This window comes from Acipenser ruthenus, chromosome 1, assembly GCF_902713425.1.
Source record: "Acipenser ruthenus chromosome 1, fAciRut3.2 maternal haplotype, whole genome shotgun sequence".
In the NCBI taxonomy this organism is placed as follows: Eukaryota; Metazoa; Chordata; class Actinopteri; order Acipenseriformes; family Acipenseridae; genus Acipenser; species Acipenser ruthenus.
Genome location: NC_081189.1, coordinates 19,081,306 through 19,109,125, shown reverse-complemented (window position 1 = coordinate 19,109,125; position 27,820 = coordinate 19,081,306). Strand labels below are relative to the sequence as shown.

The window sequence follows — 27,820 nt, the reverse complement described above, 5'->3', positions numbered from 1 at the left end:
TTACAGTCGTGAACAAAAATACTTGAATTGCATTGCATTATCTTACTCAGAGACTTGCAATTAATGATAACGATGAGGGTAATTTATAATACAGTATCATTCAGCATAATTAAAGTGGAGTCACAGTTTAAGTTAAGATCGCTGATAAAAAGAAACTTGCCTCGAGCAATCATCTGAAGAATCTCAGACTTGAGAAACAAGTAAGAGTTTTATTTTTTTTTTCTAAAGATTGCTGACTCATTACATATTTCTATAAATGATTCACAATGCTGAATATAAATAATACCAATGGGGGACATTCCTTTGTAGTTAAAATGCTTCCTGCTTAATCTGTTATGGAAAAAAAAAAATACTTTCAATCCTGACCCTAGTTTTGTCTTTGAGGCAGCCTGACACCATGATCAGGGTATTCATGTGTTTTGATCACAGTTGGGTGCGCTAGTTAGATTTCAAACAATTAGAACAACTCATAACCTGCTGTGTTCTTGGATTGATTAACTTTACATTTTCAGAATTTGCATTTTGTGCAATGATATTAGTACTTTACTTCCTTGTGAGGGATTAGTAGATTAAATTCAGAGTACAAAGGTTCTGCTCATGGTAAGACAATATGTTTCTTTGTCTATCTTGCACAGGTTCAATGTTGTGCATCTATGTCATTGCATGTATACAGACCCCTTCATTTGTAGACAGTTTCTCAGTCACCTAGCACCACTATATCTGCATTGCTCCATTGTGATATCACTACATTTCCAATAAGTTCATATCACATTTACTAGGCTGTTTGCCTCTATCCCTAATAAGACTTCACCTGGTATCAACAGCCATCTAGTGTTTCAGCAGAAAATTGCCCAATGGTGATTTATTCTGTGTACATTTCTTCATTAGTTCAAGTCTTTATATTGATTCTAAAGTTAGTAAGGATCCTGATCCTTACAAAATACTGTACTTTATAAATGCCATTCTAGAATGAACTTTTTCTTCTTATTTTTTTTTTCTGCAGACGTCCAGAGAATGAAGACAAAAAAATTATCCAAAGGACAGTTTCATCATCTCACCCTACCACCAGCTATGGGGTCGAGCACAAACCCCAGATTCTGAGCAGCACGTCTGTGTGGAAGGAGAGACACCGGCACACAGACCCCCAGAGACCCAGTAGCACTTCAAGCCTGGCATCGCCAGCCCCTGTCAGTGTGCAGACTCCTCACCACAGTTCAAGCTCAGAATCAGTAGAGACCACAAAGCCACCAATCCCCCTGGGTCAAAGCATCCACAGCCATATTCTAACTAAAATTCAGGGCACAGCGGCAAACCCAGGTACAGGGCTAAGCATCAGCAGCAACGACAGCACAACAAACACTGTCCAGGCCAGCTTGAGGAGACAGAGCTCCCCTGAGAACAGCTCTTCAGAAGAAATCCTGGAAGACCAGCAGAGGAAAGCCAGGCGCCCTCAGAGACCTCCGCCTCCCAAGATAAAGTGGGTGAACTCATTCAGCGAAGAAGACAGTCCACCCTTCTCCAGAGACGTGTTCCAAAGACCCGCCCACGCCACAGACCAGTACAGCTCTTCCTCTGAGACGGAGACCCTGACTGCGAGCCCCAGTCCCTGCTCCCAGCGACGCGACACTCTCTGCTCCCTGCGGATCTCTGAGTCCCGGCTCCAGTCCCCGTCCTCTTCCTACTCCCTTCAGGACGATGATGAGGTGTTTATTTCAGACCCCGCGCCACCTCCACCACCTCCACTGGAGCTCCCTGCGGTGCTGGACAGTGCAGAGGACTTCCCTCCCCTACCTGCACTGCTAGCATTCTCCCATGATCAACGATGTGATGTTTTCCCCTCTGTTCCTGAACCACAGCCTACAAAAAGGTACCCAGCATTCACTATCATTAGAAGACAGTTTCTTGTATTGCTTTACATATAAACAGTTATGACCACATACAGTACATACAAGTATTGTATGTGGTTAGCAAGGCCAAAGGTTTCTGAATTACAGGGCAAGGTGTCTTCAGCAGTTTCTGTTGGTCCACAGGAACTGTAGACTGGCTTTGGGTTTCTGTTGTTGTTTTGTTGAGTTATCTTGCTGAGTTGTTATATTCAGTCTTGCTTGTTACATTATGTTACGTTATATAATTATACAATTCATATCTTAAACAGAAGTTACAGTCCCTATTCCCAAGTTGAAAATCTAGTGCCACCTTAAACAGCTGAAATAAAAATAAACACAAGCTGCAGGACTGAAAAACCAGAACAACTTGTTGAAAATGAGGTGACAATCCTAATCTTAGCTCAGAGGTGAAAATGCAAATTTAAAACTTTTTTTCTGTTTGCATGAATTATGTTTTTTCTTTCCCTGTTCAGCATGAAGAGCTTTTCTGAAAACGTGACAAGCCAGGACAGGTCATCCTCTGCGGGGGAAGAGAGAAGATTGTCCTTGACACACATCCTACCTGAAAGCTCGTCGACGTCCAGTACACCAAACCAGGGCCTTGCCTCGTCAACACACAAAGGATCGCCCATAACACTGGAGAACGATGGAAGTCTGAGTGTGGACGAGCCCTGGGAAAGGGAGAAGGCTCTGGGCTGTTCTGAAGGCCACCTTGAAGCTCTGGAGGCAGACCACCCCTGCCTGAAGGAGCAAGAGAAGTCTGCAGAGGACATTAAGTCTGAGGAACTGGCCAAGGAGATCATCACCAAGGACACGTCTCTAGCTTGCATCCTGGATCCCAGCTCCAAACTGAAGACCACCATGGACCTGATGGAAGGGATCTTCCCCAAAGGCAACACCGTGCTGAAGCAGAACCAACTCCAGAGGAACAAGAAGAAACTGGCCAGCAGAGCCTCTTCACAGGAGGACAAGTAAGTCAACCAACCTTTTTACTCCAAAAGTATGTACATTAGAGTGTTTAGGATACACAGGTGGTTTTGAACTCATTTTTAGCTGCAGTGCAGGAAGACATTTCACATGTGGTCTGTTTCTAATCAAAACATAATGAAAGTGTACTTTATACATGAATGAAAAACAATAATTGTAATTGTGTTGGGTGGATTTGTTACACATCCTGATGATGAACCCAGTTTGTTGTGGATGTTTCACAATATACCTCAATGTTGAGCGCCCCAAATGTGAAAATGAACCATATGTGAAAGGGTCATAAGACAAAGCAGATTCATTAGAGTTTTTACTATGAGCTTAATTAGCCGTATTTTACACATAAAAAGCTCAGGTGTCTGTAATTAAAGGGTACATTCAGGGCCGGATTAAGTTTAATGGGGGCCCGGGGCTGTTCTCGTTTTGGGGGTGCCTCTTTGCATATTCATTTGCTACCCTTTACTGTTTTACTACCACCACATTCGATTAACATTAATGTCAAATTCATTCTTAGCTGATCCATATTTTACCTGATTCGATGTTTGAATTAGCTCCAGTTTTGAAAATGAGCATTGGCCACAGTGTTAGTTACTGGCAGTTTCAAATACAAAATGGCAAGTTATCTGGAAATGTGTTGTCCTTATCTCTTATGAAAATGTACATGTATAATAGGTTTGTAGTAAATATATATGCAGTCAAAAAATGTTTAGCAAATAATACAAGGATAGTACACAGCGCTTTCTTATGTAATGTTTTTATTATTATTATTATTATTATTATTATTATTATTATTATTAGTGTCAGCAGAGCTGCACACACAGGAACTGCATATCTTTTATTATTATTTATTTATTGGTTTATTATTATTATTTATTTATTGAGGCGGGCTCTGTTTTAAGACAACCTAAAAACTTCATGGAAACCTAGTTTAAGAAAGCTGTACAATATCAGTAAGTCACGCAAGGCCAAATTGGAACTCAGGCACAAACATAGCCTCCCGTATTTGAATATGAATTAGTTTATTTGCATTGGAACAAGAATTGCTCAGTCTTAAAGAAAACTACATGGAAACACACACAACCCAAAATTACTACCAAAATAAAGTGAGAAAAAGGTGAAACTTATTTTTATTTTTCCATGGAGATTGCCCCACTGTATTCCATATAAACCTAGGTCTTTTCCTCCTGTTGATTTCTCTCTAATGTATTTTCCTAAGTCCTGGTACCTTCACATACACTTGTTGGTATTGTATTAAAATAGCGTGTCACGTTCGCGCCGCAGCACACCTGATAAAAGCGGCACGTGACGTGATCGCAGGTCAAGTCATATGATCAGGCAGTCCCTGCTCCTCCAACGCAATACGGCTTGGTAAAAACAGGCATGTTGTTACGATCCATACAGTCACACGCTACTTATTCATTTTTTAGATATTGTATTATAAATTATATATATATTTTTTGGGGCCTCTCAAAATCGGAGGCCCTGGGCTGCAGCCCCTGATCCGGCCCTGGGTACATAAGGACCTTTTTATTTTATTGTGTTACATGTTCCCATGTGTTGCTACGACTGTTTACGTAAGGTGTGTGTATTGTTTTAATTTTTTTTTTGTTTTTACATTTTGACCACTTTTTTAAACTTTTAAATGATGGCTTCCCATGTACCCGCATGGACCTCTCAGAACTACATTTCCCATTATCCTCCTGCTCATGGGAAATATAGCATTGTTGTGTTTCCAAAAACGTACTGCAGCCCTTAACAACCCTGGCCTTAAAACCACATTTAACTGTGTACAAAATACGCTGCATAATAGCAGTACGGTTCATATTTTTGAAGATAGTGGTGTTTTGAATAATTTGTATTTTAGTTTTTATTGTATTCATTAAATAAAATAATTTATTTATTTTAGAGTGTTTTAATAGCAATGATTCATTTGAACAATCAATATGGAGTGGAGTGGTATTCTTTAAATAGCTGACTAGTGAATAACAAAGTCAAACCTGGATTTTGTTGTAATTCTACTGAGTTTCAAAAATAAGTTTCTGAAGCAAAAAACAAATCACATTGTTTACCTTGTGTTTTCATTGTGTTCAGGAGAGAAGACAAGGAAGGAGCTGCAACCTTACTGACCTGCTCAACGAACTACAGCACATCCAGCCCCAAAGCAGAGCTGCTGAATAAAATGAAGAGCCTGGAGACAGACCTGGATGAGGAGGAGGCACAGAGTGATGTAAATGAGAAGAAGGTACTGTATGATGAAATGGCGTCACTCCTCTCCCCTTGTCTGCATTTTGCAATCATCCTTTATATCTCCAGATTCTCCAGAAGTAAATTCTCATCTGACAAGCTCGTGAAGTACTGTATTTTACAATGAAAGCTTTTGGAATGATTATAGTGCCTCCTTGTGGAATCTTACTGCATTGCTGTTCCGACTCTTGGTTTTTAGTAAGTTGCATTTCCGTGTGCAAAAACAGTACAATTAATACATAATTAACAGCCGCAATAAATTCATCAATTTTATATCAGTTCAGATAACTGGGAATCCTTGTGTGCTTAGCAGTCTTGTCAGAGAGATTTTGAAGCCAGATATTGATTCAATCAAATCCATGTATGCACAAGCAATCATTGTAAAACATTATCATTTCATTTATTTACCAAATTTGTAGGAACACCAACTTAGTTCCATCAGCAAAAATTGATTATATAAAGATCATAGCAATAGTTTCTCCAGGTATGGAGCCCTATTTTCAACTGTGCTGCAATAATAAGGCAGGCTTATTTGATGTCACTTAATTGAAGAAGCTTTATCTTTTTTTTTTTTATAAATTTAGTCGTTGCCAATTATTTTTATTATTTTCTCCCAATTTGGAATCGGCAATTATTTTATTATGCTCAGCTCACCGCTACCACCCCTGCGCTGACTCGGGAGGGCGAAGACAAACACCCGCTGTCCTCCAAAGCATGTGCCGTCAGCCGACCGCTTTTTTTCACATTGCAGACTCACCATGCAGCCACCCAAGAGCTACAGCGTCGGAGGACAATGCAGCTCTCGGGCAGCTTACAGGCAATCCCGCAGGCGCCCGGCCAGACTACAGGGGTCGCTGGTGTGCGGTGAGCCAAGGACACCTTGGCCGACCTAGCCCTCCCTCCCCCCAGGCAATGCTCGGCCAAAGGAATAGCCTGGACTCGAACTCGCGACGTCCAGACTATAGGGCACATCCTGCACTCCACGTGGAGCGCCTTTACTGGATGCGCTACTCGGGAGCCCCCGAAGAAGCATTATCAACACAACTTAATAAGGGAACGTGGAGTATCCTTGCCATGGTTATTGCAGGATGTGCAGTAAATTCAGCTTTCCCCTTAACATGCCTTGCTGCAGTGCATGTTAAGGAACAGTCTTATTGAATGTGTTATTTACTCAAATCATTGTATGTTCTGTTTAAGTGATGTTTTTTTTCCCTCTTTGATAGTTGGAGCTGGTGAAAAGCATCACCCACAAGCTGGAGGCGCTGCACAGTGCGAAGGAGAGCCTGCTGGCCGACGTGAAACAGAACAACTCCCTGGGAGAGGAGGTGGAGGCCCTCATCAAGGGGCTGTGCAAACCCAACGAGTTCGACAAGTACAAGATGTTCATCGGGGACCTGGACAAGATTGTCAACCTGCTGCTGTCCCTGTCGGGGCGCCTGGCACGAGTGGAAAATGCCCTGAGCAATCTGGACGATGAGGCCAGCCCTGAGGAGCGGGTACGCAGTCCCTGCATTCTCTCTGTCCCAGTCTAGACAGACTGCTTGTCGAGAGTGACAGTGCGCCACCTCATTTTAAATGGGTGGGCAAAGTGAACAGGTTTTATCAAAATGAACTCTTCTATAGATAGATAGATAGATAGATAGATAGATAGATAGATAGATAGATAGATAGATAGATAGATACATACATACATACATACATACATACATACATACATACATACATACATACATACATACATACATACATACATACATACATTTGTTAGCTTGTTAGTTAAAAGTAAATAAACAAAAAAGGGCCCCTAGATTAAATGTTTGTCTACTTGACTTTCTTATTTTTTATTGAGTTGTTCTCAGTAAATCAAAAGCCTGACCTAAAAACCAGCATCAAAATTCTAGACCTTCTTACAGGTACAGGTTCAAACCAAACATATCTACTCTCTCTACCGAAACCCTTACAGGTAGGATTGGTAATGTACTGAAACAATTTCTCCATGAATGTCTTAACCTGGATGTTGACTAATCACATGTAACTGAAGAAGGCCGAGACATTTATCTCCTTAACTTAGTTCCCTTTGTGGAGTGATGGGTGCGTTCGCATGCTCACTGTCCTGCCTGTGCTTTTCAGACCTCGCTGAAGGAGAAGCAGAAGCTGCTCTGGGGCCAGCACGAGGATGCGCGGGAGCTGAAGGAGAACCTGGACCGACGGGAGCGGACAGTGCTGGAAATCCTGGGGCACTACCTGAGCGGCGAGCAGCTGCAGGACTACCAGCACTTCGTCAAGATGAAGTCTGCTCTCATCATCGAGCAGCGCAAGCTTGACGACAAGGTCAAGCTGGGGGAGGAGCAGCTTGAGTGTCTGATGGCCAGCCTGCCGCCAGGCTTGGCGCCCAACGTGGGGACGCCCACCGCCTCGTCCCCAACCTGCAGCAGGAAAACCTCGTCCACCAGTCTACTCCCTCCACTCATCACCTCGCTTTAAAGGCCCCAGCCAAGTCAATGCGCTTGAATTCTGCTAATTTGCCAATACATGATCAAGGTCCCCCTCCTATCTTTGAAAAGCAGAGAAGATACAGAGGTGTAAGTGAATATACATTGGTTCTCCAATCTGCTCAGGTGCAGCAGAGATAGATTTAAAACTGAAAACTGCAAGGCAGGAATGAGTCGTGCCAGACCCAGCTTAAAACCCTAATAGAAACGAGGGGAGGGATATTGTTAACATTTGTTTTTATTGTATGTGAAATTATATATATATAGAGAGATATATAACTTTTTAAATTGTGAAGAAAAATTACATTCATGTTTCTTGGACCTTCCTTAATGTTTGCCACTTGAAAACTTGAAGAAAATATAAGTATCCTCTGAAGCAATGTAAATGGTTTTTTGTTCCACCAGTTATTTTGAAGAAGACACTTTTCTCTTCCGTAATTCTGGACTTTTTAAAACCCACAGCAGAAGACCATTGCGATAACTATTTATAAACCATTTTTTAAATGTAAGTTACTGTATATATGCTAACCTTTCTCAATTCTATTTTGTAGAAAGAAAATGTAATTTTGTACTTTGTAAAAGAAAAAAAAAGACTATGAGAAATCTAAAGATAGTCATACTGTCAGATGTAATGAAGTTTTGTAATACAAGGGCAGATTGCTTTCTGTTTCCTTCTTAGTACTCTGAATGGATGAAACGCTCCAGGCTGCATGGTGTTGTGTACAGTCAATATTAAAGGATATATTCCTTATGAACGAGCTGTGTGTGCTTGGCAACATTTTCATTCTGTACTAACTGAAATACAGTCCAGTTTGTTTCAGCTGGAAAAGCAAGAATCGGGAGGTCTGGAAAAGGGAGCCAGAGCAACACCTAAAATGAAACCTTCTTATAAGACTTTAAAGATGTTCTTTCAAAATGCACCACTATAATATTCTAGGACTTCTTCAACAGTTGTAACGTTGTGAATAAGCATGTTGTTCCTGATATCCTGTCTATAATGTCAGCAGAAATCAAATGCAGTCAGTCAAAGAATGTTACAAGAGAGTTAAATATCCAGAATTGGATCAATTGATGGGAACAGTTCATTCTCCCAACACATGTCAGCTGCACTGGCGCCATGTTTCATTTCATGTATACAGAATGAGCAAAACATTTCTTTTTTTGTTATGGTTCGACATAAATCATTTTGTTTCAAGGTACAGAATAGTTAATAATGTGTTTGATGAACAGACTGGACAGTATTGTTATAATAACAGTAATATTTACTTGCACATCTTTGGCACTGCACCTTTTTTAAATGCTGAAGTAATAATAAAAATATATATATATTTTGAAAAACACTCAACCACAGTGAAAATATGGTAAAACACAGGGAAGTGTGGTAAAGCTATGGTACAAAAAAAAGTCAACTACTGTGCAAATATACCTTTGTAAATGGGGGGAAAAAAGACAATGAAGCTTGAAGCAAATTCCTCATTTATACTGTGTTAGTTTTGGACACTGTTTTGGACGCGTTCATGAAGCTTATTTAAATCAGTGCATGTTATACCCCTGTGCACACAGGTATGTTTCGTAATGGTTTTCTTTTACATTGGCTTTACATTGAAGCTTCACCTACAGCTTCTGACTGCATGCGAGTCAGCAGTTCTGCAGTACTGCGCAAGTCTGCTTTACTTCCCTATGTGGGCTCAGTAAGCCGCGCTTTACTGTTTCATTTGTTTTCACCCAGGTTTCGAATCACCATCCAATTCCAGATTTCAGTAGATATTAATGGCCTATTCTAATGCCGAGGAACGCATTCATGCACACAAATTCCCTATTTTTGCATCATGTAACCTACTTTGCATATACAGGCATTAAAAAAGTGTGTGGTTATCAACATTCTTTCTGTGTTGTGTCGTGTGTTGTGTAATGGTATAGTAGGCCTATGGACCTTCTGTACAGCTGGTCTTTTTAACTGTCCCTCAGAACGGTCATACTCCCATTAAACAGACAATTCCAGGACTAGTACTGTGTGACAATGAATGCTCAGTCCATGCTGCAAGTCAGTCGTCTCTAATGTGATGCGACAGTATCGTGTGCAATGTTTACAATTTTTAACACACAAGCATTTCTAAAGAAATTCAAAATATCAGAGATTCAGAAGATGTCATTCTTTTTGCTAGGAAGAGGCAAATTTTTATTTTGTCTTGATGGGTTGCAATCAAAAAAAAAAGAAACATTCTGAATCCAGGATTTCCTTTTAGGTAACTGATCCCTGTTTTTCTATGACTCACTGACTATGCAGTCCTTTATGTGACTTCGGTCAATTGTTCTTCACTAATTCCTGTTACAAAAATACCGTTAGCAAAATTAATTAATTTTTCCGTTTTTCATGTAGGAAAATGTGAGACCTACAAAGTGATGGTAGCGTATATGAAGTCCGATTTACTGGCATTATTTTTCTAGCTGCGTGTGCTTTATTTAAGAACAATATAAGGCTCCTGTAAAGACCATCTATACTGTTTTTACACATTGTAAGTATGGAATATAAGCAGACAGACTTACTTGATAACCCCCCAGATTCTGATACTCTCATAACCGTGCTACAGAATGTCCTAACCAAGTGCAATCCCAATTGAATAAGCACTTCTCTAGGTAAGTGTAAAAAGGGACACGCCTACATTATGATACTCTTTGCTAAAGAAAACAGTTATGAATACCCAACATGGTTAGCTTCAAAACGTCTTGGGTGATGCCAAACAAATTTCACTTTTTGATTCTGATGATAAACTGCATTGATGTTCAGTCCAAAGCCCACTTTTTATCTTAAATGATGTGCCCTAAAAAAAAAAAATTATTTAACTTGAACCAGTAGAAAAAGGGATTACACTTTGCAAAACTTTTCAATGCACCAACAACTAGTGTAACAGTAATCAGGTAATAATTAGCAGTGAGATCCTACTTTTTCAAAATGCATATATTATCCACACATTATAGGGTTAAAATTCCTTGATAATATCTGTAATATAGGATGACAGTGCCATCTTGTGGAGAAGATTCTCAACTACAACACTCCCAACTCAAAACTTATTTTGCATCAGAAACCAATGTTAACTTTAAGCAATGTATTTTTTCAATACCATTTGGTATACAGATTTACATTTTGACATTTACAGCCAATGCCACCCTTCACATCAAGTTACATTTTTCAATCTTGATTTTAAAAACGGACACGGATACCAACAAGCACTATATTCCTAGCTTTTGGCATGCAATAAGCCCAGTCGACCTGTCTTTGACAGTAACCCTTATAAAAGTATACCATAGTAAAAGCATAGCAAAAGTGTGATAAAACAAGTGCAAGCATGGTAAAGCATAGGTAAGCATTGTAAAGAATAGCGAGGTATGGTGTAAAGCATATTAATAAACATGTCAAACCAGGGTAAATGATGGTAAATGTATAGTATAACCATGGGAAAACTGCAAAAATACTGAGCAAAACTGCTGTGGTAAACTTTTATAAAGGCTGCGTTAGGGGTCGAGCTCAGAACAGCGTTACAGTATGTATGTGTACACTATTGTGTGATGTTCAGGACTATGCAAAGCCTTAAGAACAAGGATCCTGTTGAAGACATTTAATTAAAATTACAAATTTATTGCAACAGATTTGAAGACTTGAAAACTAAAACTCTACTAAGATTGCACGGTTTCAATTTCAAGGCAAGATTTAATCTAAGCTATATGGGGGCGGGGTTAGACTTGAGTAATGTGGGACTCAAAGATTGGTCCTCAAGGTTATGAAATGTATTAAATGTCATGGATGTTTTTTCAATGAGAGGAGCACAGCTCTTGTGCATATTAAAAAAAAGGAATTTCTTTTCTGTGTGTCTCTGTTAAGACTAAGCTTGTCAAACTAACATTACATGCAAAAAAAAAAAAAGCTTTAGTACAGTATTTGTACACAGCCGGCCCTTCCACAGGTAATCAAAAGTGTTGCCATTGCTTTGGAAGAACAAACAAGTCTAAACAAAACACCAAAAAAGGACGCAGTCGGTGGTTTTAACACAATGCATGCTGGGACCTAGTGGTGTATGTCAAATGTTTTTTTTTTGTGTGTTGTGAAATCAACATGAATCATTTCCGATGTGTGGGTGTATGGAGTAGCATCAAAATATGTCATTTATGTATAGCAATGTAAGTTGGTGCTGACAAAAAAAATGCTGTCACTATGCCATCAAATGCATTTCCTGATATTTATTAAAGCTCCTTCAAAAGGGAAACTTCCAGCATTGCATGGGGAGGACCAGCCTCTGTGTAAAAGAAAAGTTACAGATATTTGTTTCCATTGCACATTCCATAGGAGTTACCATCCTGGGACAGGATGTATAAAGTACCCTCTGACCTCCTAAGAGGGTGTTCTCTCCAGGGCAGGGTTCAGGCACGTTGGTCTGTGTTGTGCTGTACCTACACAATGCTGTAAAAAGCAGACTTTAGTCTTCAAGAATTTTTTTAAATTGCTCAATCCCCTGACTGTTACCTGCTTTGCTGTCCTGTAGTCTAGCATGTATTCCTACTGGCCAGCAGGGGGCAGGCCTATCTTAAAAGTGCAGTATCACCAGCCAGGATTTGAACGCCTACAGTATGCAAAACTACGGATAAATACACAAATCATTCACCTTTTATTTTTTATTAATATTTTGTGCATTTCAAGTTAGTTTGACACAAATACAAAGAAAACCAAAGTGATATTGTTGATATTACATTTATATGTATTCAAAGCCGTGGGGTTTTTGCTGGTGAGAAATCTGCTGAATCTAGTCCACAGTCCAGTCTGACATAAATCATGTACACACATACTCATATTCACATCTCTGGGAGTGTTTAGTTGATAAAAAAAACGTCAAGGTCATTCTGCTTTGCTGTCTTAAGTGACACTTATTGGAATTGTTTCAAAATTGTTTCAAAATTGAACACCAAAAACACCAAACCACGCCTTATCCTAAAAGTGTTTTTGTTTTGCTGTGCAATATCCCAATGAAAATAAGCTTCCTCAATACAGCACGTTACCTACTTCATCAGTACATAGCACGCTGTTATACTTGTACTACCTTTACAACAGGTGTCAGTTCATTTCTGTTTTTTTATACGCTACTTACAGTAATACTTCCATAACTTTAAATACTTTTAAAACTAAAAAGTAGAAAAGGTAATGCCTTTTTAGGGTTATAATGGCTGGTGAAGGCATTTGTCTATTTTTTTTTATACTTTTACCTCAGCCTTTAAACAGTAACACCTATTCAGCCGAACAGGAGCAGTATTACATCTTAAACAATCGATTCCTAGTTATTTATTTAGCATTTACTTACATTTAGTTTGCCAGTTGGTTTCCACCTGACCTCTGGCTGCAAAGCATACAGTTCTAAAGAAGCTGGAGCCATGAAACGTACATTGTTTTCAGTACATTCAATGATTTAAATTAGAAGCTCTATATTTAGCATTCTTACTTGTGTCATAACTGCAGCTATGATTCAGATTATTTGGCAAGTTTCATCTTGGCATGTATTTACAGGCTCATTGGCAGGTTGTTTTTTTCTCTTTGGGAATGCTTATTAGTAAAAGCTTTAACGCAAGTTAAAAGTAAAGATTTCCTCATGCCTGTGAACCTGTCACTGCACCTGTAAATACACGTTGAGGAAGAGAAGAAACCAGCCGATAGTACTGCAGATGCTAATGAGCAATTACAGGATGTGTATGCTAAATATTTTATTGAATGATGTCTGTTTTTTTATTTCATGTGTTCCCTGTGGCTAAACTTTTGCTCAAAGGTAAAAATGCTGAAATGTTGAAATGGGTCTATATCTTACCCTATAGGCAAATTGCCCCCTCCAAAGTAAACGCATTACAAGGCCAATTTACCCACAGCAGACAATCAGGCCCATAAAGTTTTAAATATAAGCAACGTACCTAATATACACACAGTGTGACTGAAATTAGTTTGGTTGAAATCAGAGGAGGTCAGATGGAGACGTTCTTGGTTGAACTGGTCACAGTTGAAGTGGCATCGAATGCTCCTTGTTCAAATTCACACAGAAAGTGCATTAAGGATGTTCAGATCAGTGGATCTGTACATATCGTACACACACACTGCAACACAAACCGAACAGATTAGCTCTGCGTAGCTGTTCTGCATGTACTAAGCTTCCCTAATACAGTACATACAGGCCAGATTTGTCAAAACTTTGTACCAGGATTTTTGTTCTGTAAACGAGCAAGAAAATGTTAGAGTGAAAACATTAGTTTCAAAAGGCACTCTTTCTTAAAGGACACGAGTTCCAACTGTCTCCAACTATCTGTGTGTCCGCTTCAGTAAATGCCCTGCTTCTGTAGGAATACTCCTCAGGCACTGTATTAATGGACCCTTTTCCAGTCCTGCGAGACTGACCTTTCATCAAGTCTGGTTGCTCTGCCTGTTCCATACTATTGTATAGTACATCATGATCGCAAGCATGATCAAAGGGAAAAGGACAGCTATGAAAGCATAGCTGTAGATGTTCTGTCCATGCATGACAAGCTCCCCTCCATCAAAGATCAACTGAAAAGCGCATGTGACTAGCCACAGTTTCTATTAAGTATGAAGCACATTTACAATCAATCCAGTTAATAGTCCCTCTAATATTACTCAGAATTGGGCCCCTTTCCAAAGATGATGGGGTCTGAGAAAAGCTGCAAAAGAAGTATTTCTCTTCACAGATGGGGAAAAAGAAAGGTCTTGCTTCTCTGATGCGGACTGATAGGCTGCAGCGGCCGTATTTTTACTAGAAGGAGCACCAAGCAGAACACCCAGATCTCCTGTGAACTCTCTCCTGTCCAGGTAGTGCCAGGGTTTCTTTCCGCTGGTGTCCCTCAGGTTAACATTAGCTTTGTACTTGTGAACCAGCAGCCTGATAATACTCTTGTGTCCGTGTATAGCTGCGAGATGCAGAGCGGTGTACCCACAGCTGGACTTGACATCCACATCTAGTGCCAGTCCCCTCTTATTCACCCCATAGCAAAGGGTGTTGAGCACCCGGTGGTCTCCATGCTTGGCTATCCAGTGCAGCACTGTATACCCGGAAATGAAATCCTTTTTGTTGAGAAGACTGTGGTCCTCACGAAATAAGATGTATATCTGATCCCAAGCACCAGCTGCTGCTTTCACCAGCCAATCATGTTCCCTGGACTCCAGTGGCACCAACGTGCTTTTGTGAGAATACAAGTCTTCATTGCTTTTCAGAATCTTACTTTTGGTGTTTGGGTCATACTTGGGCGGCTCAGGGTGGCCGGGGGGGTTAAAAGGCCTGTCGATATCTGGTGAAGGTAATCGCATTTTGCTTGGATGCTGCTGAGGTGAAGCTTGAAGAAATGGGACACACTCTGATGTCTCTGCATCCATGCTGTGGTATTTCCTGCTTTCATATATGCTGCCGCCGATAGCATCTCCTGAATGCATCGGTAGAAGCACGCCAGCCTTTCTTCCATGATGTGCTTGCCTGGCCCCCAGGTAGTAATCGATGTTACCTGTTGAATTACGCCAGCTGCTTCCTTCCATATCTGCTCTGGACGGAATTTCATACGCTGTAAGGTTCCCTATACATTCATTGCTCTGGTGGAGAGGTGCGTTTTGGCGGGTAGAAAGAAAGTTTGTTTGAAAGCAACCCTGGTTTGTCTCTTTTTTGTGTTTTTTAGGTTTCACTGAAAAGCACTGCACATGCTTATCATCGTCAGACGCAGTGGCTATGAATCGTTCCACCACAAGTGGATTGGAATGCTGGGGCTCTGGGGGAGCTTTTTCAAAGGACTCCTTTGTGATCTCCTTGCATCTGATACTTTTGAAGGCTGCTAAACGACATCCTTTATTAGACAGGTTTTCACTGCTGCTGGAGGTTGCAATGGAATCAGGGCATGCATTCTTGGCCTCGGGTGACATTGATGCTATGCAGTGGGATGACCTGGACAATCTTGAACTAGGATTTAATCTGGAATTTGAAAACCTAGAAGGCAGCAAACACACAGGCTGCGTGGAGTGGGTAGTGTTGCTGCCCTCCCTTTGAGAAATGCACCTCTGTGCACTATTCTCAAAAGATTCTTTGCTGATTAGGCCGTTGTTCTTTGTATGCTGATTTGATGACTGGTCGAGGGGCCTCCTACCATAGTCCAAATCTTTCCACTCTGAGAGGAGCCTTTCCCTGTTGACACTTCCAAACTGCTGAGACTTGGCAGAAAAAGGGTTCTCCTTTGTGAAATCTGCAGAGGGATGTTGCTTTGAGCTGAAACCGACAGCCCCACTCCCTGCACTGTAATCACATGGTTGAAGAGGCTTCACACCCTTCTTTATGATGCAGTCTTGATACTTTGAGTCCGCTATTTGGGGTGACTTAGAAACGTGGGTGGGGTTATTAGTAACTCTCTCAACAGGTTCCATACAAGATGGAGAGTTAACAAAACGTTTCTGGTTTTGCTCAGATGTCCTGACATCACTGTAAGCAGTTTCAGCTGCACTAAACTGTATATTGTCATTTTCATAAGTGTCAGTAACTCCAGACTTTGCCCTACTACTCTGTTTCACATTCAAACGCGTGGTTACCTGCTCTCTGTCGGCATTCTGTCTGGTCGAAGTTTCCTTTAAGTTTACCGGTAGTTCTTGCACACTTCCAGAACTTGAACCTTTCTCTGCCGAACTGATGTCCTCTCCCACCAGCTCCCTGTACCTGTTCCTCAGGATCACGATCGAAACTCCGTCTTTTCGTTTCACTACAGCCACCGAGTTCACAAACCTTTTAAACATGTCTCTGTGCTGCACCTGGTTCTCGTGCTCCCTTAAGAATGTTTTGAAGTGGCTGATCAGGTCCGAGTTTTTCACACTCCCTCCTCGGCTACAAAGGAAATCCAGTACCGCGTCCTGGCTGAACTGCGTTGCCATTTCTTGATGGCAAATATATATTTTTTAAGCTATGGAAATGTGGTTGTATGCAATTCAGGTAACCACAGGTTGCCTTCCTCAGCCTATGATCTAAAACGAAAAGTGCCTACTAATATAAAAACTCCTCCCCCCTTTGCCGTCTGGGTGTGTCTGTATAGAACAAGGCGATTGCCAACGCTTACGGTAATAAGGCAGGTAAGTGAATTTAGTAATACAAACATTACAACTTCCCGTGGCCGTTTAAGGTGTAAATGCTGATTGCGCTGTTTGTTACTCAACAACAGAGATAAGTTTAAAAATATATATTTATAAATATTCAGTTGGTGGACATTCCATTTCAATGTACTTACCGCCGATCTGAACAACGTGTGGTTCCAACATTTGTACATGTTTCTGTCACGTAAGTGTACAAACATAATTATTAATCATTAATGCTTTTGCCCAGTATAGACACTCTATCTGGACGAAGTTGATAGTGTTAAAAAATATTCGAAAGCTGAAATCAGTGTTGGGCTGAGCAAAAAACAAATGAATATTGTTTAGGCGCTGCCCCTCTATAAATATCCACAGAGGAATTAGCAGCCCAGCGTGATTTAACCCCTTACATACAACGCCAATCATTCAGTTTGGAGCAGATCAGTGTCTGAATAAGAAACAAGACAATAAGAAACAGGCCAATAAGAAGCCCACTTCAGCCTTGTGTTTTTCTGATCAGATTTATTCTTATGCGTAATAATAATAATAATAATAATAATAATAATAATAATAATAATAATAGCATTTTCTTTATACGTTTGCGTTTTGTTTTTTTTTTTCAAATGAAGGTGACGACTGGTGGTTTAAACTCAAAATCTTAAATTTAAAATCTGTCTAAAAAATGTAAATGTATAAAATAAAAGGTCAGCCCTGTAAGATATAATAATGTAAAAGTGGCTAGGTTCAACAAGACACTTTTAAAACAATTATTTAAATAATACATTTAAAAAAAAAAGACACACGTGTTTTTAATATGCTTTATACCTCTCTGTGATTTGAAATCCTTACCAATTCATTCCCAAGTTTTCATTGTGATTATTATTATTATTATTATTATTATTATTATTATTATTATTATTATTATGCTATGTTTTTACTATGGGAATCTTTTAAGGGCAGGTAAAGTCAAATGAATTCAAATGACTACTGGGATTCTCACTTATAAATCCTCCACTGCAGTTTTTTTGTTCTAGGATGTGTGTTGTGTTAGTTGCTCTTTTTGTTTAATATGCCACTGGTAAAGCACCTGTGTAATCAAGTATGATCTGTGACCTCTATGAAAACAAAACGTCTCCTAAAGCATGTAAAGAAAACAAATTAGGACTGGGAAAGTTTCCTTATCATATCTTTTTAGAACACTGTTCCAAAAGATATGGAATCCATCACCCTGTGTAAACATTTCTGAAAAAGACTTTAACCAGAAGTTTCTATTTTCTGATGTGTAACTTGTTTTTGTAATGTATGTAAAGTCTTTTGGCTGGAAAAGTTAGAAAGCATAGCTTGGTAAATAATAATCTGCACAGAAAACACCAGTGCAGAGCATACAGAGCACACACAGCATAGTGTTAAACAGGCAAGAAATGAAATATTAGTGAAATGAGCCGGTAGAACCAGGAGCCGGCAGCATTGGCATCTTTTTTATTGTAACAGACCTGCCAGAGCATGTATGTGATGCACAGACCAGCAGTGCCAGCTGCTGGTTTGTGCAAAATACACTTTTAAAATTTGCATAATTTACAGTGCCTTCAGGGTATTTGTTTGACAGCATTACACAGAAATGATGTTTTCCAGTCTTGCAGAAAGCGTGTAGAAAGTCATCTACCAAGCTGACTGAACATATTGTAACGGAGGCTGGAGGAGGGATTTGATTGTTGCATCTCTGCTTCTCCACTCTGCAGCTACGGTTCTCTGGGCTCGGCTGACAGAAGCACCCTGATTGGTCAGCCAGGATTACCCAGGCCTTTCTATTGGACGATCTGAACCATATTGCCCAATCTGCATGAATGTTGCAATATTGAAGGGTCTGGGGCTATATAAGCGGCCTGCGTGCCAGCTTGTGGATGTATAAAATAAAAGAACCTGCTGTTTTTGAAGTACTGCCTGCTTGTACACTCCTTCTTTTGTAAGCTGTACTGCCCGTACTTTGTGTTGGACTAGAAAAGGCAGTGTGCAACAGGAAGGCTGTAGAGTGCCTGTGTAAGCTGCCAGTGTAAACTGCACACCCATTTGGAAGAAATGACACAAGTGTAACATGGATCAATGTAACCCGCTCAGCCCTGTGTATTGGTTTATACTGTAGGTTGTAGATGTGGAGTTCTGTTATGTGTCTTTTTAACAAAATAAATGGAACACAAATTATACCTTTTGTGGATTACAATTGTGGGCAAGTAGTCATTCCAATGACAATTGTTTATTTTTATATTTTGTAAGGAATAAGCTTCTCAGGGCTTTGCCTTCTTGAGTTTAAATCGGTCTCAGGTCACAATTGTGATGAACTTGGTATATTTTTTTTTTCAATCTAGGCCCACCACAGCATTCCTAACACTTGTCTGGTCCTTGGCTGAATGGCAGGGGAACTGAGGAGCACTTTCAGAGCTGAGCAGTGAGGAGAAGCTCTCATTGTGACACAGTGTCCCTGGAACGAGACCTCAGCGGACTATAGACCCTGTATAAATATCTGCAAGTAAATATTTATTAAGAGTTCACAGCTTCAATTGGCACGTTCTTGTTTTTTCATTGTCCCTTATCTTGTGGTTCGAATTCGAATATGTTCTTATTGTTATGACTGAAGTATGTTTTGTTTTATTTTTTGCTGTTTGCACTCCACTTCTAATGCCTTGCCGTTAACATTAATAGACTAGATCAGTCAGAAGTATAGAAGAGCGAGCCGTCTGACCAGCTCATTTGGATACAAGTGCACTATCCTGTTTACACTCTTGTAATACACAGCTGTGCACTAGAGGGTGCTGGTACATACTAATTAATATAAAGACACTTTGGCAGATCTAGCCTGGCTTACATATGTCTATGATAAATAACTGCTGTATAACTGAAGAGCAGCTCCTGATCTCTGGTGAAAGCACCTTAACCCAGGGAAATACATTTTAAAAAACCGCAGGTATGTAATTTAAAGTGTTTTCTCTTTAAAGCCACACACTGGCAGTTGAAAGATATTTATAAATATCTGATTCCTCTCATGTTGTGGGGGCTTCGCAACAGCCTACTCTGTGAGTCATCTTGTGCTAGGGAACTGTGTTCCAGGGCATCAAGATGCTCTGTTTTATACAAAAAAAGGTTGTCTTATGTAGCACTATATCTAACCAGGAGATGTGTATCTCTTTTTAATTGATTATACTGTACAGTTACTGTAGTTGGTAAGTAAATGTCAGGTACACTGATTGGACTAAACAGTTCAGAATGAAACTAAAATCAGAAAATCCCTTATTCTGCAATGTATGCAACTGTATGTGGTCGCTTGATGTGTCATTTGATCCACCCCTAAGCCTGTATAATCTGTGTAACAGGTTTGTGCATCAATTCAGCATCACAGGAAAGCAGAAGCATTTCTGCTGCATCATGAGAGGCACGATAGTGTGTGGAACTGGCTCAGCTCTTAACACAGTGGATGCATTGACCAACTAGTCCAGAAAACCACAACCAGAAAGCACAACTCTTGTTGCATGCTGGTCATGACGGGTCTAGTCTGCAGACATGTGAAACCCATTGGAAGCAGCAGCAGATGTGTTCTAGTGGCAAAAATCACTGCAACCTTCAATACTGGACAAGACACACCAGTGTCCCTTATATGAGCCAGGAGCTATGTGGTCCTACCTAGTAAGGTCATTCTCCATTTTTTTGGCCAGTTAGTGTACATTTAAATGCCAAGGAGTTTATTCAAAATAGAGCTGGTAGTTTTCATACCTTTTCAAAACTCTGGTGCACAATGGGTCCCTATTTTATTTTCTGGACATGGTTTGCTAATCATTTCTGTGTCACCTGGTCTCTCCCATGCAGTGTTAGGGTGCACACAAATAGCCCTGCTGCATATCTGGATAAGAATAACACAAAGCACAATTACACCATTAGAAACTTCCAGTCATGCGTTGTGATCTTGGCCTAGAAGCTCTTTTACTGCTTTATAATGCAATTTCAGACTTAATAGCAACAAAAAAAAAGTAATTGTAAGAATAGTTAAGAGCCAACAAGAAGCCAATATTTAGTGAATATGTTTGCTGTAAGGGTGACAGACAGTAATATTTTAATATTTTCTCTTTGCAATCAAAACTGAGAGGGTACTTGCAGAAATGTAATATGTGTGTGGGAGCTGAGATAGGTAAAAAAAAAAAAAGAAAAAAAAGATGTACATTTCTCCCTTTGGTACACAACTTTGCACATTTCTGAATACAATCTTCACTGAGTAGCAGGATGGGGTAAAGTGACCCCAATAAGGTGATAATACCTAACCCTTAACACCTTATTTTTGTGGAGCCATTGTGACATAAACAATCTGAGATGCATCGGTTCTCTCAGATCGAGGCAGAATGTTCAGTTGGACTCCTCCCTTAGCACAAGCTTTCCAACAATGGAATAATTTTAATAATCCTACCGTTTTCAGATAGGAGTCACTTCCTCACACCATGCAAACACCAGACAGGGGCCCGTTTCCAGTAACCCCCTTAGGGCAAAGTTGATGGCATGTATAGCCTAATTTGCCTGATCTACCAGACTGCCAGCCTCCCAGAATACAGAAGCACTGCTTCCCTTGGAACACACCATCTTTTTTCTGTTTAGAGAAACTTGGGCTTATTTTGGCTCAGAATGGATCACTCTAGTACAACTTGTATGCCTTACACTTTGGTGCCTAGACTGTGACGATTGTAAAATGAACCTATGATAATATACTGGAAGCTTTAAAATGAACGTGGTTTAAGTGTAATTGTGTTTATTAGACCATAGGCTTTATGATCACCCAGTTTAGTTATTACCTCAGTCTATGAGGATTAGGATTTAGGACTGTACAGATCATTAGTGTTATATTACTTCATTAAATACTAGTTTCCCAAGGAACTAGGCAAAATGATTTTTATTAATTTGTCAAGGGCTTTAAATGTCCCTGAAGTCATCAAGTAATTAAATGAGCTACTAGACCACATAAAGGACATGATGGACAATTTAAAGCAGCAAACGTTAAATATTTTAGAGCAAAGCAAAGTTTACGTTAGGATTTTGTGTTTTTGATAGCAAATATGTGATAGTAAGTGGCCCTATGCGGAGGTGTGATGGGATTCATAATATACTGCAATGCTATTCAAACCAGAGCAATAGTAATTAACACATTTAGCAGGCACCAAAAGATCTCACTTAAAAAAAAATTAACAAATAAAAAACGAATTGCTAATAAACTGTTTTAAACTAGCGTGTCTTTTTTTTTTTTACTTTACAAGCACAATCATACTCTCACCGTCAACACAGGAAATAGTAACTTCACAGCGTGAGAACAGCAGCTGCTCGTCCTTTACTGAGACCGGCGAACATGGATCAGGTAAGCGGGGGAGACAAAGGCACGCTGAACGTAATTTACAGTGATTCTGAGAACACGGCATCAATATCTCTAACGCAAGCACATAATAACACATGTACTAACTTAAAAAGTCATGTTTTAGTTCATAGTGAGTGTTTGCACCTCTGTCAATAAATATAGTTGTAACTGGACCCCCCTACTATTCGCTGCGGAAAGTTTGCGTTACTGCGCAGGGGCCATGTTGATTCTAGTTGAAATCGTACGCAGCTGATGCTCACACAGAAATTATACGAAGTGGCGCACGTTTAGAAAGAAAAAAAGTAACAAAAAATGTCTGTTGCGGTTGGAAGTAAACCTGTAAGTACTGTTCGTCATTAAATAATGCTTCCTGATTATCAGTGCGTAAAGTAACATGCTAGTGTTAATACTATTTTAATGGTAAGCGTGTCCATTCATTGTGCACTTTGTCATGTATCATTCTGCACAGTACAGTAGTTATGCTTAAGATACATGTCCAATGTTTTTACAAGATACATTCACTTGAGTAAACGATACCTATGCAGCCAATATGTGTGCGGATATATAAATTAATTCTAAAGTATTTTTGTTGTGTTCGTTTGTATTATTTGTTGCTGGTTATTTAGATTCTTCAAAGCTAGATCATACACAGACTGTACTTCTAGAAAAGAGCTTGCGGTAGATTAGGGGTATGGATTAATATTAATATGTTAATGTGTCAGATTAGAGGGGAGGTCTACCCTCCAAACTAGCATATAGAAATTATGTATATATATACCGACTATATATGGCTTGATGTTTACTTGAAAATGTTATATATAGTATAGTTGGACTTTATTTAGTTAATTTAGTAAAGCTACAGACATTACAGTTTTGTTTTTTGCAAATTGGTACTATGATGGACCGGATGAAGTCGCCTCACCCTTTCTCTTCTATTTTGGAAGCAGGCGGCATGCCGCGTATACAGACAGCACTAGAAGGATACTGTTTGTGCATGCTTTAGTGGCAAGGAAAATGTGGATGTGCGTGGGTGGATTTATAGATATATAATTTATATAACAAGTTTAGATTTTACTGGAAATGTAAATAAGCTACCGCAAGTTTAATTACACAGATCAATTATACATTTTAATCAGTTTAATGATGGGATTGGTTTCAAAAGTCAGTTTTACTGAGAATGCATTATTGTAATCGATACATGTTTGAAAAACACATTTTGTTTTTGCACCCGGTTTGTTTGGTCATCTGCATAATCAAGCAACATCCCAAACCTTTTTATTTTTTTCTGGAGGTGTATTTGTGCATGTCTTGTTATAATGTACGATGTATTATACTTGATTGCGCAAACACTGGAATTAAAATGTCAAAGTGGTGTGCTAATTGCTTCACAAAAGAGTGCCTCACTTCTGTGAGAGAGCGGCGTGTTTGGATAAGTTGTGGTGTCAGCTTTGATCGATTATGTTAAGTAAATAAAGCAGCAGGTCACAGGCAACTGACCAAGATGTGCTCGCTAGACGGTGTGAGCGCGTGGGGCTTTTCTCCGATCAGCACTACGTAATCGATCAACTGTCGGTACATGTTTTAGGCTTTGGCAACATCATTTACTTTCTTGTATTTAGACGTCATATGCGTTCTGCAGAGATGAACGAATGCATTGCAGGTTTTGGTAAAATGGCCTAATAGCTCTTGGTCACCTCGTCTCGGAGATGATGATACCTGTGTACTGTATACAGTGCTGTAGCGTTACTTCTATTACAAGGGTCATCACGTTACAACTGTTAAATAGTTACCAGGAATCTCTGAAACCGCATTCATTTCAAGGGAGCACTGTTAAGTAGACATGTTTTTGTCTAATGCGTTTATCATTGAATTACTGAAACTATTGGAAAGCAATATAGGTTTCAGTATTATTTATTTATTTATTTATTTATTTATTTATTTATTTATTTCTTAGCAAACGCTCTTATCCAGGGTGACTTACAATTGTTACAAGGTGTCACATTATTTTTTACATACATTTACCCATTTATACAGTTGGGTTTTTACTGGAGCAAGCTAGGTAAAGTACCTTGCTCAAGGGTACAGCAGCAGTGTCCCCCACCTGGGGTTGAACCCACAACCCTCTGGTCAAGAGTCCAGAGCCCTAACCACTACTCCACTACTTTTGTGTCTGGGAGTAACTTACCCTCTGACACAGAGAGTAAAATGTATTTTCACGGGGTAAAATAGTGTACAATCTTTAATGCTAATGGGGTGGCATTAAAAAAGAGCCTTCCATTTTAACTGCAATGTTACTTTGAACTACTGTACAACCACGCATGTGTTCTTATAGAGCTTTATAAGGGTCAAAATTAAATCTTCAATTAAATTAATTTATAAATTATTAAATTTGTCAATTCATAAATCAATTCTTAAATTAATTTGTCAATTCATAAATTACCTTTGAAGTCAATTTATTTAATACTTAATCATACATTATTATTATTATTAGTATTTGTTTATTTAGCAGACGCCTTTATCCAAGGCGACTTACAGAGACTAGGGTGTGTGAACTATACATCAGCTGCAGAGGCACTTACAATTACGTCTCACCCAAAAGACGGAGCACAAGGAGGTTTAGTGACTTGCTCTGGGTCACGCAATGAGTCATTGGCTGAGGTGGGATTTGAACCGGGGACCTCCTGGTTACAAGCCTGTTTCTTTAACCACTGGACCACACAGCCTCCTATATAAAGCTTTTTGCCGACTGATCTTTCAATTTCATTTGGTAAATGATCTTTCAATTTCATTTGGCAAACAAAGACTTCTTTAAAGGTTGTCAATCACATGAGGGGGCAGGTTTTGCCCCATGAAGTGACCAATCAAGCATACGAGGGCGTGTTAAATCGACCGTGCTGTAATTGTGAAGCAAGACTCGTTGTGGCCATGATTGGCCAATAGGGGGAGTTTCATTCCGACTAATCTTTTCTAGGTTTTTCTGTTCTAGGATCTTTTCTGGTTTTCATGACAGTTTTGTTTTTCAGTGTTTATTTTCCAAATAATTAAAATAAGCCCCTGTGTGGTGTGTGGGTGTGGGGGGGAGGCGGTAGCATTCTTGATTCCCATTGGATTTATCCTCCTGGTGCTATGACGATCCAATGATTTCACGCCTGCTCGCATTCTTTTTTCAACAAATGTGCTTGTTATGTGGATGTGTGCTCTGTCTCTGCTCAACCAATATTTATTATGTACCGTATTTATTTAGCAGACGCTCTTATCCAGCACGGTTTACAGTTGTTACAAAGTACTGTACAATACACTACCCTCCCCCAGTGAAAAGGAGCTCTTTATACATATGCATACATGCCAACAGTCCCTAAATGGTCGAGACAGTACCGATGTGAAAGTCCCGATACTTACACAATAGAAGAAAAAAAAATCATTTATTCTGCACAGCAGAGTTAGAGAAAACCAGACCCGTAAAGTAACTCGACAGTACCGTACAGTTTTATTGTTGGATAAACTGAAGCAAACTTTGCAAAAAGACAACCCCTCTATAAGTAATTAAATAGGTTCAATGATGTTATATGAAAGTAAGAGAAACAAAAATGATACTGTGGCATACCAAAGACCAGGCCTGGTTAATTGTTGAGCTGCTGTTTTCTGTAGGGTTTTTCTGAATGGCCTTTCTGCAGTGTTGAAATAGTTAGGAAATGCTGTGGAATAATATGAACATATTAAAGTAGGAAATCATATTCTATTCAGGGCTCATTCACAACCACTAAACAATGGAATTGTATTTATTTTATTTATTTATTTATTTCTTAGCAGACGCCCTTATCCAGGGCAACTTACAATCGCAAGCAAATACAAATACATTCAAGTGTTACAATATAAGTCATACAATAAGAACAAGAAATACAAATTGTAAAGACCATTTTCCCTGAAATTATTATTCTGTTTCTTAACATAAGATTCTTTGACCAGGCCCTGTTTCTAGAGCTGGAGTTTTCTTTGTCTGCTTGGAGTCTAACTACCTTGATTGCAGATGAAGTTTTTGTGGTCACTCCAGTCTGGAGTCTGTATGCTCAGCCTGTGGTTAACACCTCAAAGCACAGTGCAGTGGAGCTTTGTCACCACATCGGCTTTCTTAAGCTGTAAAAGGTTCTGAGGAGACACCATACCACTGATTTAAATATTTTGCATTAACTCAATAAATATGTTAAGCTTCATGTGTGGATAGTGCCTTCATCAATATAGCTTATAGTATTATAAATAAGATCTACGACAATAAAACCTTTTTTTTTTTTTAAAAAAAGGGTCATTTCATGGTATTTTTGTTGTGTGGGATCGCAAAAAATGTAAAACATACCTAAGGCATTGCAATGGCTGGTCCTGCCTTCCAGCTACAAATAATCAATGTGATGTGTTCTGAATGTATGTAGCACAGTGTGAGCAAACCAGCTCCCTGCACCACTCCAGCAAAGTTATAATTAACGACTGATCGCTTGCATCCAAGAAGGGTGTCTACAGGAGAAAGTTTCGTGTGATGCAGAGGTAAAAAATGCTTGCATGACAACACTATAACCCAGCAAAAGTACAGCAGTTCAACACATGATACATGACGTTGTTCTAGCTCTTCCTTTGTTCGTCTATATAGTGGTGATTATGCATACCTACTTGTTCATGTTAAAATGATAAAGTACAGTAGTTGATCTGTACTTTAGACGTGACTGTACTTTAGCCGAGTGCAAAGAGCCAGAGCTATTAAAACTGCAACAGTACACCATAGTGGTGTTTGTATCCACTTGTAGAACTGGGTTGTGAGATTAAGGGACAGACTGGTGGAGTGGCTATCACAGAGCCCGTAAGTGGGGTAACTGGCAATGAAATCCAGAATCATTTGTCGTCTTGCCCTTTTGCTGAAACTTCCACGTTTTCCAGGTTGCTGCACTGTGTGAAGCCCCCCTGCCTGCCAGTTTATCGTTTTGAGTTGTTGAATGCAACACTGGACTAAGGAAGGATATAGTAATAAAAGATAAGAAATTACCAGGAAACGTTGCTCTCTGGCTGCAGCACTGTGTACTGCTTCAGTAATTATAAGCGTATACCCCTCTTTTAAAATGTCTGTTTCCTCCTGAAAACCGACACTACAAATAGATTTTGTAAGACACCAGAGTAGATTGTTTTTTTGTTATCTCTGTTATAAGTAAAACCTGTTTCGTCCGGCAGTCAATAAGTTCTTTAGAATTATGCGAGAATTTAGTTTTTCTCAGTAATATAGTCTATAGCTATACCACTGTCTGGGAACTTAGACAAGGTTTGTTTCTAAAGTGTCTTTTTGAGCATGTTTCAATTGGAACTGGGCGTTCTTCACTTTAAAAAAAATTTAGTGCTGGCTTGCATTTTCCATCCCTTTTTTTTCTTTTCTCCTGCTGCCTCAGCTTAGCGTGAGGAGAGTGAGAAGTGGAATGTAACTGGAAGTTTAAACGGTGTCCCAGCTGTAACAGCACAGCCAGCCCCCAGGACCTCTGGCAGGGCAGTGTCTGTCAGCGAGAGAGGAAGTCACATCGACCACACCAAGGGCACCTCCCTCTTCATGTGTGCTTGCAGCACTGGAATAGGATTCCAGCACGAAACAAGGGCAAGCATTAAACTGAAACAACGCTGTCACAGTCTGCAACAAAAACATATGTCTGCAAAATGAACTAAATAAATA

The 27,820-nt window shown here is 39.6% G+C and overlaps 3 protein-coding genes across 14 annotated transcripts in view; 2 read left to right on the top strand and 1 right to left on the bottom strand.

Annotated features, from left to right (window-relative positions):
• The window catches only part of LOC117973138 (protein Shroom3-like), a 126,292-nt gene extending 116,805 nt beyond the window's left edge, over window positions 1–9,487 (top strand). For all 3 annotated transcript variants that reach the window (XM_059017263.1, XM_059017271.1, XM_034924412.2), the window contains 5 exons: window positions 1,004–1,867; window positions 2,360–2,857; window positions 4,962–5,112; window positions 6,338–6,610; window positions 7,245–9,487. In XM_059017263.1, the coding sequence (XP_058873246.1) occupies window positions 1,004–1,867; window positions 2,360–2,857; window positions 4,962–5,112; window positions 6,338–6,610; window positions 7,245–7,598 (2,140 nt within the window). In that variant the 3' untranslated portion in view covers window positions 7,599–9,487. The remainder of the gene's footprint in view (window positions 1–1,003; window positions 1,868–2,359; window positions 2,858–4,961; window positions 5,113–6,337; window positions 6,611–7,244) is intronic.
• Window positions 9,488–12,259: 2,772 nt separating this feature from the next.
• Window positions 12,260–16,701, bottom strand: LOC117408996 (uncharacterized). Its single transcript, XM_034905033.2, has one exon. The coding sequence runs from the start codon at window positions 16,545–16,547 to the stop codon at window positions 14,268–14,270; it is 2,280 nt and encodes a 759-aa protein (XP_034760924.2). The 5' UTR covers window positions 16,548–16,701; the 3' UTR covers window positions 12,260–14,267.
• A 5,326-nt stretch (window positions 16,702–22,027) lies between these two features.
• The window catches only part of LOC117962534 (septin-11), a 33,779-nt gene continuing 27,986 nt past the window's right edge, over window positions 22,028–27,820 (top strand). For 5 of the 10 annotated variants that reach the window (XR_004663817.2, XR_009320255.1, XR_004663816.2 and 2 more), the window contains exon 1: window positions 22,250–22,461. Coding sequence is in view for 6 of the 10 variants with exons in the window: in XM_034924401.2 (XP_034780292.1) it covers window positions 22,435–22,461 (27 nt within the window). In the remaining 4 variants the exon portion in view is untranslated. Of the gene's footprint in view, window positions 22,126–22,249; window positions 22,462–27,820 lie in introns of those variants that run through there. The other 5 variants (XM_034924406.2, XM_034924405.2, XM_034924404.2 and 2 more) reach the window with 4 other exon arrangements.